Source organism: Carettochelys insculpta, chromosome 13, assembly GCF_033958435.1.
Source record: "Carettochelys insculpta isolate YL-2023 chromosome 13, ASM3395843v1, whole genome shotgun sequence".
NCBI lineage: Eukaryota > Metazoa > Chordata > Testudines > Carettochelyidae > Carettochelys > Carettochelys insculpta.
In genome coordinates, this window is record NC_134149.1 from 41,608,737 (window position 1) to 41,620,797 (window position 12,061).

Here is a 12,061-nt window from a genome sequence, read left to right on the forward strand (position 1 = left end):
GGCCCCACGCCAGGTGGCGGGGCGTCCCGCCGAGCCGAGCCGAGCCGAGCCCTCCTCTGGGCCGGGGCCGGGGCCGTCCCGCTGCCCGCGGACTGACTCGCCCCGCGCCTCCCCGGCACTGTGCGGCCGCGTTCCCCCGCGGGGTCCTGGGCGGCGCCCGGGCACCGCTCCGCCGCCCCGGCCCCGATCCCGGGCACCGCTCCCCCGCCCCGGGCCCGATCCCGGGCTCTGCTCTCCCGCCCCGGCCCCGATCCCGATCCCGGACACCGCTCCCCGGCCCCGATCCCTGCCCGGCCGTAGGGGCAGCAGGCGCTGGGGGGGTCGCAGGTGAGCCCCCCCCCCCGCTCCTCACCTGGGCGGGCCGCGCTCTTGCAAGAGGCACAAGACGAAGAAGGAGACGGCGCCTGGGGCGAGAGTTCTCATCCCGCGGCCGGGCCGAGCGCAGCTGCGAGGGGACGCGGGGAGCCGGAGCGGAGCGCCCCCCCCCGCCTCATCGCAGACATCTCCTCCCCCCCATCTCCTCCCCGCCCCCCCTCGCGATCTCCTCCCCCCCATCTCCTCCCCGCCCCCCGCCGGAGTCTCCCCCCTCCCGATCTCCTCCCCACCCCCCCGCGATCTCCTCCCCCCCGCGATCTCCTGCCCACCCCCCGGAATCTCCCCCCCGCCGGAGTCTCCCCCCCCCGCGATCTCCTCCCGCCCCCCGCCGGAGTCTCCCCCCCCGCCGGTGTCTCCCCGCAGCGGCGCGCCTGGGGGCGGGGTCCGATCCCCGCGGAGTTCCGCGCCCAGCGCCTCTGGCTGCACCGAGCCCGGCCGGGGCCAGGGCGCCCAGCGGCGCAGTCCGGGAGCACGTGGTCGCCGCGGCCGGATCCCCCCCGGCGCGGGCAGCCGCTGGCCGCCAGCCATAGCCCCCAGGGCCCGAGCGGAGCCGCGGGCTCCCCTGCCCCGAGCCGGGGGGAGACACCCGGCCCCTTCCCGCTCTCCGTGACCCCCGCAGCCCCCGGCTCATTGCGGGCCCAGCTGGGCCGCCCCGGGTCTCGGCGGTTCTCCGGGCAGGTTGGTTCAGGGCACGGTGTGGGGCGGACTCTGCAGGCCGGGAGGTGTTTAAATCCGGGCTTGGCAAAGCCCTGGCTGGGATGATTTAGCTCGGGTGGGCCCCAGGGGCGGGACTCGATGACCCCCTGAGGTCCCTTCCCTCCCTGGGATGCCATGAATTCAAGATTGCAGGGAGCCAGGCTGAACCCCCCCTCCGGGCCCAGCGAAGTGAACCCCCCCACAGCCAGAGCTCCCTGAACTCAAGGGACAGGTGCCCAGCGTCCCCAATGGGCTTTGCTGGCTGCTGCCCTCCCAGGGTCACTGATCTCAAAAGGGCCTCCAGTCTGCAGGGGCTTCTTAAAACAGCCACGCTCGGGATTTTGGGTTGGGTGACGGTTACAGGGAAGAGTTAGCGATACAGAAAACTACAGCTCAGAACAACATGCCGGCAGCCCGGCAGCCATCAGCACCTTCTCAACAAGCACTTGAAGGGGAGGAGACTCTCCATTACATCGTAGCAATATAAGGCCTATGCCCCTGTGGATTTTTTCCAATAAAAAGGGAAGAGGTGTAGCTCATTGGTCAAGGTCATCTCATTGGGAGCCGCACGCCCCCCCCCCCCCGTGCTCTGTGCTGTGCAAACAGTAAAAAACAGTTCCTGCCCCAGAAAGTTAGCAATCCGTATACACATGGCAGACAACGAGTGGGGGGAACCATGGAGTGTTATCCCCATTATACAGAGGGGAAAACTGAGGCATAACACCTAATATGATTTGTCCACGGTCGGCCTGGAAACCTGGGACAGCAACAAGCTTTGCACCCAGGTCTGTGCTAGTGGCAGACAGCAAGGGCCTGGCCCAGCCAGGGTCCTGCCTTTCTTTCTTCCTGCACTCCCAGGCCCACATGGGGTGGAAGGAAGCCATGCTCTGGTCCCCAGGAAGGGAGAAGGGTTGTTACTACCCCAGCACCCACAGCAGCCAGTGCTCTAAAAGCATCCCTGACCCCCAGTGGGCTCTTATGCAGAATGGGTTCCAGCCTTAGGCTGTGCAAAGAGGCCCCCCCACCACAATCAGGGACACAGCACTCCCCTGGGCAAGGACGCAGAACAAGCCCCTCCAATAGCCATCTGTTTTATACTCCTGCGCAGACCCAGCCCTGCAGTTTTCAACAGAGCTGTGCCCATGCAATCTGCCTGAGGAGCTGCCCCCCTTCGCTGGCCTAGAAAACAATTGGCTTCCCCCTTTTAAAAAGAGCATCGCTTTTTAATGCAGGCAGGTAAAGGCACCAGGCGCGCAGCTAAAGTGGCTGAGTGGTGAAACGCAGGAAAAACAAGGTTTCTGGAGGAAAACTTGGCAGGCTCTTAAACTGCACAGCTGCAGGCCCTGTGCTGCCCAGGCAATGTGGTGGTGGAGATACCACTGCAAGGTGGAGGCTGATCTCAACAACTGGCCGCAAATAGTTCTGGAGAACCCTCCCCTTAGCCCTGCTGGGTGGGGCCAGGCTGCAGGGGACAGAGCTGGTCAGCGGGATTTAAACAGAGGGGCTCGTTTTCTATGCAAGCGAGGGAGCACTGCCCCTCGGTGCTGACTGTGTGTTGATCTGAGCTGGGGAGAAAGGGAAGGAAGTTTAGCGCAGTGCAGTTACTGGAGGTGCTGGCAGGGAGGGCGAAGCCTCTGGCGTGTCTCTGACTAGCAGGATCTCCCTGGGCTGCATTCAGGGCATTCTTGGCAGGGGATTTTCTCTGCTCAAGGTGGTGTCTCCTCTTCCTTGCCAGAAGCCCACTGCCTCCCAGCAGCCTGAGCTGTGGATTACGATGGGAGACCGCTGCTCTAGAAACGAGGACGGCTGAGCCTGAGCTGGGGAGCTGCTGTGGCAGAGAACTGCACTAGAGCATTTAGAGCAGTGGGACCCACCAAAGGATTTCCACGCTTGAGGGTTAAAGCACTCAGCTCCCTGCAGAAGCCACTGACCTGCTGGCTGGAGTGGCCCTCTCCAGAGCACTGAGGGGCTCCCCCTCCAGAGCGGGGGAGCACTCAAGCCTCCCTGGACATCCCCCAGTGGGTTTCAAAGTGGCCATTCTGCTGCAGAAAAGCATTTGACCACAAGGTTACAGCGGGGGGCAGCTGAGTCGCATTCATTTGCAAATTTGACACCTTTACCCTTGACCCGCATAGATCTTAACTATCTTAGGCACTCCCGGGGTCAGTTCCCCAGCTTTGCTAGTCCCAGAGATAAGACGCACCCGGCATCATTTCCTTGGCCAATGGGTCCGACCAGTGACAGGTAATGCTTTTTCCTCCCCGCTTGCCCAGGCATATAAACCCTGGGGTCTGGTTCTCCTCTCCAGTTTCCATCTGAGGAAGAGGGTTTTCCCCGCGAAAGCTCAGGACCTAATCATTTGTTAGTCTTTAAGGTGCCATGGGCCTGCCTGTTACGTGTCTGGCCAGGCGAGCTCTCTGATACGATAGGAGCCGTAGTTCTCCCCTGCCAGCGGAGGGGACGCAGCCGTCCTCGTTTCTAGAGCAGCGGTCTCCCGTCGTAATTCAAGGATTGCCACCCTAGCGCATATCGTCCTTCCAGTGCCTCCCACCTGCTCTAAATCCACCCCTGCCCCCTCCCCCAGAGGGGCAGCCGGAGCCGTGCCACACTGGGGCCCAAGCCACGGTGGCAGGAGGCCGGAGCTGCGTGGGGGCCCGAGCCACGTGGGGGCCCAAGGCAGGAGCTGCTGCCACCACCCTGCACTTGTCCTACCAAGCGGCGGGGGCACTCACACGTGCGGATCTCAGGAGCCGCCTTTCACGGCGCCAAGACCAGGATCCCGTTCGCCCCATGTGGCGCATGGCGAACATGTTGGACACGGCAGTTCTAGAGCTAGATCTCGCCTGCCTGCACGCCAGGCTTCGGGAGAACAGTGGGGCTTTCGCAGGCCGAGCCTCGGGAGAGCTTTCGTGGCCATCATCCTCTGCAAAGGCACCTCACCTCCCACTCCAGCCCCGGGCATCCAACCCCCCGAGGTGGCTGCACTTCAGAGAGAGGGCTGGCTCCAGTTTTGACGCCGATAAACCGCCTTAGAGGCAGGTGGATTCCAAAGAGCCAGCTGATTGCATGAGCTGTGGTCCAATCCCCCACCCCTCAGGAAGGCCGAACCCCCAAGGGCTGCACTGGACAGAGGAAAAGTCAGGCACGTTTTCACAGTCTGCTGCATGTCTCTGATCTAATCTTTCCTCCAGTGGGGCCAGTTACATCAGGGTCACACCAGTCAGGAACCGAGGCAGAGCTGACGGGAGTGGCTCCTGGGCAGTGAGGCACTAAAGAGATAGAGACCTGGGCTCCAGGCCAGCTCCACCACAGGGGCTTGTTGGGTGCATTTCTTGCTCTGTTCAGAGTCTGCTGCTGCTAGCCATGTTTCCACGCTGCCTGTGAGCAGCATGCCCGGGAGACGGGGATCGTGTGAATTTCAGCTGGGCAGGACACCGCATGGGAGCATTTTGTTTCTCACCTGACTTGAATTCTGATCAGCCATCCTTGCTATCTGCAGATTGTAAATTGCTTTTGATATCTAGCACTCAGAGCAAGTCCTAGACTGCCTCAAAGGAACCAATGGGTAGATGTCACTATCACCCTTTTCCTGGTGGAATGGGAATGGCTCAGCCGTGTGTCATAGGCCCTATACTGCTACTAACCAGTAAAGATTCTCCTGCAGTTCAAGTGCTTCTCGAGAAGGGCGTGCTGATGGCTGTGCCTGGGGGGATGACGGTCTGAGTGTGCAGAAGAGAGACAACCATGAAGTCCTAACTGATCCCAGATTTGTTATGGGTTTTTAACAAGCTGTCCAAGTGATAAGGGTTTGTCCCAAACAGAGGGGGGCCAGAAGTCCAGAGCCAGATCGCAGCTCGTGCACACACTTTGGGTAATGGTGGGGCTTCAACCCTCCCCCTATTTATACTGGAATCCCTCCTCCTTCCCCCCTGGACTTTGGGGATTCCAAATGCACATTTACACCTCCGGCCTCATTTCTGAACTAAACGGGGTTGACGTGCCAGGCCAGGGCAGCCCCAGCGTGAAGCTCCATCCACCACTGAAGTGCAGCCAGCTCTGAGCCGTGGCTGCGCGGGTCTGGCTTCAAAGAGGTGCCTTGAGACTTGCAGGGCCTGACAGCAGCGCGCAGTGAGAATTTCAAATGGCTTCAATTAGACTGTTCCCAGCCTGAGGGAATCGGGTTGGGGAGGGAGCGAACGAGCAATTCGCGAGGCAGCTCGGTCAGATGGTGCAGGCGGTGGAGAAAGTTCACCGAGACCCTTATTCTAGGTCACACGGCACCAGCTTGCATTTGGAATGGCCCCGGAGAGGGAAGAACAAGCAGGCCCGCCACGGACAGGAGAATGGTCGGGCTGTTAATCAGTGTCAGAGGCAGATGCTCCAGCAGTGGCTGGGTTGATTTTAATGAAATGGCAGAGGCACGGCAGGCATAGGGCAAGTTCCTTCGGCAGGCCGGCCTCCTTGGGTGAAACATTCCCCTCTAACATCCCCTCCCAGCTCTCTTCTCTGCACCCTCCCAGTGCCCCCCCCTTTTAGGGGATCACGCCGAGGGGCTGAACCCATTGCCTACCAGGCAGGAACATTCTCCTGCCGCTTGGAACCTGGGCGGTGAGAACCCCGGAGGAGTCTGGTGACCCCTTGTTGGCAGGATGCTGAAGGGTGGAAGAGGTCGCCTCTGGAACAGAAGTTAGCCTCTATGCCGAATAACTCAGAGGCCTTCCTGGGGTCACAGGCAGCTGCACGCATACTGCATTGGCCAAAGGTCGCTACCCATGTGATCTAGCTGGTCCTGATGAGCCCCTGGTCTGGGTTTGCAGAATCTCTATTCACGACTTGCCTCACAGACAACGGAAATTGACAGGGACTTTCCTGGACTTCAATGGATTCTGCACCAAGCCCTAGTGAGAGAAATGCTCCAGCCAGGTTCAAATTTACCCTATAGACAGGCCAGAACCAAACTCTTGGGCCTGAACTTGGTGCGTCCCAAATCCAGACTCAAATCCTGGTGATGCAGCAGGAGCCTGCCTTTAATTAGGGCTCCTGGATGCAATTGCTGAAAAGATTGGGGTTCTGGGCCCCCTGGGAGGCAAATCCCCCTGCAGCTATTCTTGCAGATGTAACGCCCCCTTAAAAAGCACTGGAACATTGGTAACCGATCGCCACTGCTAAGGGGTGGGTGGTTAAGGACATAGTTTGCTTTTTTGCCAGGTATAAAGGAGGCTCAACAGAGCTCGTTTTGGAAGGGCTGTCTCTCAGGTTAGAAGCACGGTCTCTTTCTTGCCCATAGTATGTCTATGGCCCCAAGGCAGGTGAGCAACTCTCGTTAAGAGATTTACGGAGACCACACGGTGGTGGGATCAGGAAGAGGCATAACTCCCATTTTATAGCAGGGGAACTGCAGCTCAGAGAGACCAAAAAACTTACCTGGGCAGAGCAGAGAGCTGCACCTGGGTTACTCATCATCTTGTGCCTTAGTCACAGTTCTCCCTGCTCTGTCTGACTGGGAAACTGAGACTCTGCCACCAGGAACAGAAGCTGGGACCTTGCATCCCTCAGAGGGGGAAGGATCCCAAGGCAGAGTGTTTCAAGGGCTGCATTGAGTGGATTTGGTTTATTATTAAACCCAAACTCCTCGTGAACCCTTGGGAGGAAAGAACCCATCCTGCCCCTGGAGAGGAAAAGCTCCCTCTGCCATTTCATAGCCTGCCTGGGAGGCCTTCTCCAAAAGCAGCGAAAAGCGATTTGATATTATGCATGAGGAAGATCCACAGATCTACATCCCAGAGGAGGAAAGATGGGGCGATTTAACAGCAGGCTTCAACTATCTGATGCAGGGCTCTAAAGAGGATGGTGAGAGGCTGTTCTCAGTGGTGACGGATGGCAGAACACGAGTAATGGTCTCAAGTTACAGCGGGAGAGGTACAGGTTGGATATTAGGAGAACTATTTCCCCAGGAGGGAGGTGAAGCACTGGAATGCGTTACCGAGAGAGGTGATGGAATCTCCATCCCTAGAGGTCTGTAAGTCCCGGCTTGACAAAGCCCTGCCGGGGCTGATTTAGCTGGGGTTGGTCCTGCTTTCAGCAGGGGGTTGGACTTCATGACCTCCTGAGGTCTCTTCCAACCCTGGGATTCAAAGAAAAGGGGAAACAGGTCCCCAGTAATTTCCCTTCCTGCATCATTCATGGCAGGGTGGTGGGCTTCAGCCGTTTAGTTTCTGGGGAGTATCTTTAACTGCCTAGCTCTGCCCCTGCCTCGCTGACAGTCACTAATGAATCCTGGCCTTATTTTAAAAAGGAAAGAGGAAAAATGGGTTTGTGTCAAGAAGTCTCAGGCCGTCCATCATGCTGCCATGGATACGACGACCTCATTCCAACACTGGGCCAGGATGCTGCTCAGATTTGTGTGGGTTTACACCTGCGTTACCCCACTGACCTGATTTACACCACAGGAGGAGCAGAACGGGCCCAGGTCTGTTTTGAGCTATCAGTCCTGGCCTAAGAGCCAGTGGCAAAGCAGGGCTTTATTCTTACTGTGTTGCTGGGTTGTGGTTATCCTTCAGGTCTGCTGTGTTGTGATGTGAAACAGCCTCGATGCCCTGTGTCTCTGTCAGATTCCAGCGTGAGAAGACCAGCAAACCTTTGCCTTTCTCTACGGCCTTTCCGCAGACCACCTTGTGCACTTTACAGGCATTCGTAAGTCTCACAACATTTCCAGCCTCTCCCCATAGGGACGGAGGATATTTTTAGCTTAATTTTACGGATGGGGAAACTGAGGCAGGGAGGCCTGGTGACACTCCAAGGTCACAAGGTACGTGGCTGAGTCTGCAGTAGACTCTAGTGATCCGATTTGCCATCGCTTTGCCTCTTGCGATCGCTCACTGACATGTGCCCTTCTGTGGGCAGCGAAGGGACATCACTGTGGGAACATTTTACCCCCTCACTACATTTGCTCCGCTCAAGTATGAATGCACAATACAAAGTGCACATGAGGGGCAACTCGAGTGCGGTGTCTGCCCGGTGTTCTCACACCCTTAAGCACTGAGCCATTTGCTGTCTTTTCTCACCCCGTGTGAGGGAATCCCTGGGTTAGGTAATAGAAACCGACTTCCCAGTAAGCACGCAGTTGAGCTAGCCAATCGGGTGTAAAATTAATGGTGCAGCAAAGGAAGTCCCGGAGGCTGGTTGTGGGTTTGTTTATTTGTTTCTCTTTCCCTCTGCATGCGCTGCTCTGAGGTGGTTATTTTTAATTTATTTTCCTGGTTTCTCCGAATTGTGCTGATCTCTGTGTTTCTCCAGCCTGGGTAATAATAAATAATCTCCGTGTAACATACTGGTGAGTAAGCGCTTGCAGTTGCTACTTTGGCTTCCTGGAGAATCTGAGGACTTGCAGTGCTTTGCACGCGTCCATTAACAAACAGAGCCCGGCAATGTTACAACAAAGCTGGTCTCAGCCCCCATCTTACAGCTGGGGAAACTGAGGCACGGCGCAATTCAGTGACTTTGTGCAGGGTCACACCAATGGCGGAAGAGCCAGAAGTAGAAGGCAAGAGTCCTGGCTCTGAATCTGATCCATCTAGCACCACGCCATCTCTCCTGGGGAAGGGAAGGCCCGTCGCCTGTTACTGAACATGTGTGCAACGCCGTTATATAATCTCAGCTATCCCTCACTTTTAAGCTGAGAAATTCCTCGTTCGGTGCATTGCTTATCACCCTCTCCCACCCCCATAACAGCTCCTTTGCAACACTGAGCTGTCAGAGATGGGGGGCGAAGCCTTGAACTTTCTCCCAGGTAGAAGGGGAGAAACCATCAGCTAAAAAGGCAAAGGCTCCAATTATTGTAGATTCCCCCATCCAGTTATTTTTAGCCAGGAGCCAGGTACGTGATGTGAAATTCAGCAGCCTTGCTGCACCGTTAGCCTAATAATGCTATTCACCAAGAGCAGCTCTCCTGGGTCCTCAGCCCCGGTTCAGCCACCAATGTGTTTCCAATGTGGCTCATTCTACCAGCCCCACTGGACTCGGTGCTGAAGGTGGCATTCATTCCCTGTGTTAATTCACTCTGGCCTGTGGCCCTCCTTTCCATCCTCTCGTTCCGCCTGGGGTCCAGATCCTGATTATTTCTCCTCTGTATTACAGTAGGATTCAGAGGCCAGAGTCAAGTTCAGGGTATCCGTGCTGGTTTCTGTGCTCCCAAGTGGCTGGTGATTTTGGATGCTCACCTGGAGGTACCTTGCTAGGATCTAGTTTTCAGAGGGATGATACCGCAATGGGGTGTCCTCCCCACACGAGGCCTTCAGGGGCTAATTAATTGCCAAGGCTGTGCTTGGGGGAGGGAGCCAGAGAGCAGGGATTTAATTAGAAGAGGCTCAGCAGGGCAGGAGCCTGCAGGGCCTGTATAAACTAGAGAGCTAGCAGCAGAGGTCGGGAATCTGGAGTCATGCCCTGGGAGGAAGGAGGGACGGCTGTGGGTAGAGGCAGAGAGCAGGTTACTCCCTGCAACGGGGGCGTTTGGTCTGACACACCCAGAGAAGGGAGAGAGCCAGAGGGGGCATGAGGGGAAATCCAGCAAGGACTGGAGTAGGTCAGACCTGGGCTGCCAGTGAGAGGGGCTCCAAGCTGGGACCCGGGACCAGCCACTGGAAGGGTGGCATGGTCGGAGGCTGCCCTTTGGTGTGGAGACGCTTGGCTACATCCCCTGGAGGAAGCAATGAGGGGGCCTCCGTGTAGTGCCAAATGGTAAAGAGGAAGCCCGGAGACTGGGAAGAAAGCTGCTGGAGGAGGGCACGGCCCCTTGCCAGAGCTGGTCCCCCAGGTGGCTGGAGGGAGGAGCCACTGATGGGGTGGGGGGGGTACACGCCCCGCTGAGAACTTTCTGAAGGACGGTCCCCTTCCAGTGTGTCAGTCAATGGGCCGACCACAGGGGAGACCTAGGACGGTCACAAGAGCCCAGAGACATCTGTGGCGCCTTCAGGCCAGTTGCAGGGAGAGGTTAGGAGAGGTTGTGGTAGCCCCTTCCCAGACTGAGCCAGGGGCAGGGGATTTCAGCTGCCCCATTAGTGTACCTAGCTATGATTTGTCCTGAGACGGCCCCACAGCGGCTGCGTCTCCACCATTGCTTTGCTCCAGGTGGGGAAGTGTTTCAATAGGCAACGCGGCCCTAGCAGGGAAAGCCGTGTCCGGACGGGGTCCCTGGGACACTAAACACAGATGAGAGGAAATAAAATGAACACCTGCCTGAGCACAAACAAGTGGTAAGTAGAAAGTTCTGTGGACATGGGGGATTTACCAGGCTCTGAGTGCCAGGGCAAGGCAGCCTGCCTCTTTATTACTTATGCAAGGAATGTGCCAGCAGGAACTCAATGCTGCTGAAGGCTGTCTCCCAGAGCTCATTTGCATGAGAATGCAAAGGTGTGCATATGTGATACCTTGCAAACAAAGCCTGATGGGTAGCCAGGAAGCAACGAATTTTGTCTGTTGTAAACACATTGTTGTAAAATCACAATTTACGCTAACACTCAGTATAATAATCGTGAAATCTCACCAATGCTCCAAGTCATTGTGGGGGACAGGGCAGTCGTCATAACTGCATAAGACATGGATTACACAGGGCTGCCTGGTTTAAAGCATTGTAAAGCAGAAGCGGGAGGGGGTGTGGGTTGGGTCAGTTAGTTGAGTGCCCTGGCCCTGCTTAGGCCTTGGCTGTATAGCTATAAGCCTGGTTTGACTAGACCTTCCTACTTATTAAAGGGTGGAGTTGGTTGCTAGTGGTTTTTATGAGAGTTCAGTTTGGTAGGTATTAAAAGCTGAAATCACAGAGTGGCAGCTGAGGCTACTAAGAGCTGAAATCGCAGGCTTTTGCCAAACCTGCAGGTGGCTGGTAGGAGGTGCAGCGGGTGGCATGGCTGGTTGGGAGGAGGAGCAGGGGCTGGACGGTGAGCAGTGGACAGCCGGTAGGAGGTGCAGTGGGTGGTGTGACTGGTGGATGGACGGTGTGACCGGTGGGTGGCAGGTAGGAGCAAGCAGAAGGCTGGACTGGCACAAAGGTGGCATTGTCTCGGGTTCCATGAGGGAATGCATCAGCGTCAGGTGTCAGTGCCTGCATGGACTGGACCAAGTTGTAAGTGGGGCATTTGAATTGGGGGTGCGGAGAAAGTTGGGTGTGTGGATTGGCTGCTTCCTGTATTGGACAGGTGAGTCTGAGAGGCCAAGGACACTGCTCAATGCATTTGAGCTGGGACAGTTACTTGAGGACTGGTTATGAACTCTGGGCGTGGTGTTTTCCCAAGTTTATGCTAATTGACCTTTCTGTCTCTTTTATTACATGTTCTTTTCTACACTCAGACTCTGTGCTGGCGAGTGGGGAAGCATTGCCTCTCCGAGGCACCCAGGGGTGTGTGATGTTCCCAGGCTACTGGGTGGGGGCTTGAGACGGCTCTGTGTGAGATGGATGAAGAAGAACCCCTAGGTGTTGAACCTGGCCCTGGGTGCTGCCGACTCCTTCCAGCAGGAGAGTTACGCTTACAATGGCTTAGCTGTGTGTCATGAGCCCTATACAGCTAGTAGCTGCTAGCGATCACTCCTGGGCAAGCAGGTGCGGCTGAGAGGCGGCACTGTCTGTTGGCGACAGCCCAGGACTGGCACTCAGGATGTCAGGATCCTTTCCTGGCTCTTCCACTGTCTTTAGGTGCGACTTTGGCAACTTGCTTCACTTCTCTGTGCCTCTATAACAGGTGGCGATAAAGCTACTGCCCTGCCCGGCAGAAAGGTGGGAGATTGAATTCACCACTGTGACGGTGCCTTGAGATCCGCCAGTGGGAGGGGATCTTCCATAGACTGTGTGTCCATGTGTAGGGGTAGCTGCGTGCATGAACAGGTGGGGAGGAAGGCAGCAGGCCGAGGTCTGGGGACAGGCGTAGGCCTAGGTAAGCTTGTGCGTGTGTGTATCTGAATTCACAGGTGGGTGGCCAACCCCACCGGCTGCAAAGCCCCT

The 12,061-nt window shown here is 57.0% G+C and overlaps 1 protein-coding gene across 1 annotated transcript in view; it reads right to left on the reverse strand.

The window, feature by feature from the left end:
* LOC142020024 (glycine receptor subunit alpha-4) overlaps positions 1-423 on the reverse strand; it is a 30,470-nt gene extending 30,047 nt beyond the window's left edge. The window contains exon 1 of the mRNA XM_075007554.1: positions 353-423. Coding sequence (XP_074863655.1) covers positions 353-423 — 71 coding nt within the window. The remainder of the gene's footprint in view (positions 1-352) is intronic.
* Positions 424-12,061: the final 11,638 nt, after the last annotated feature.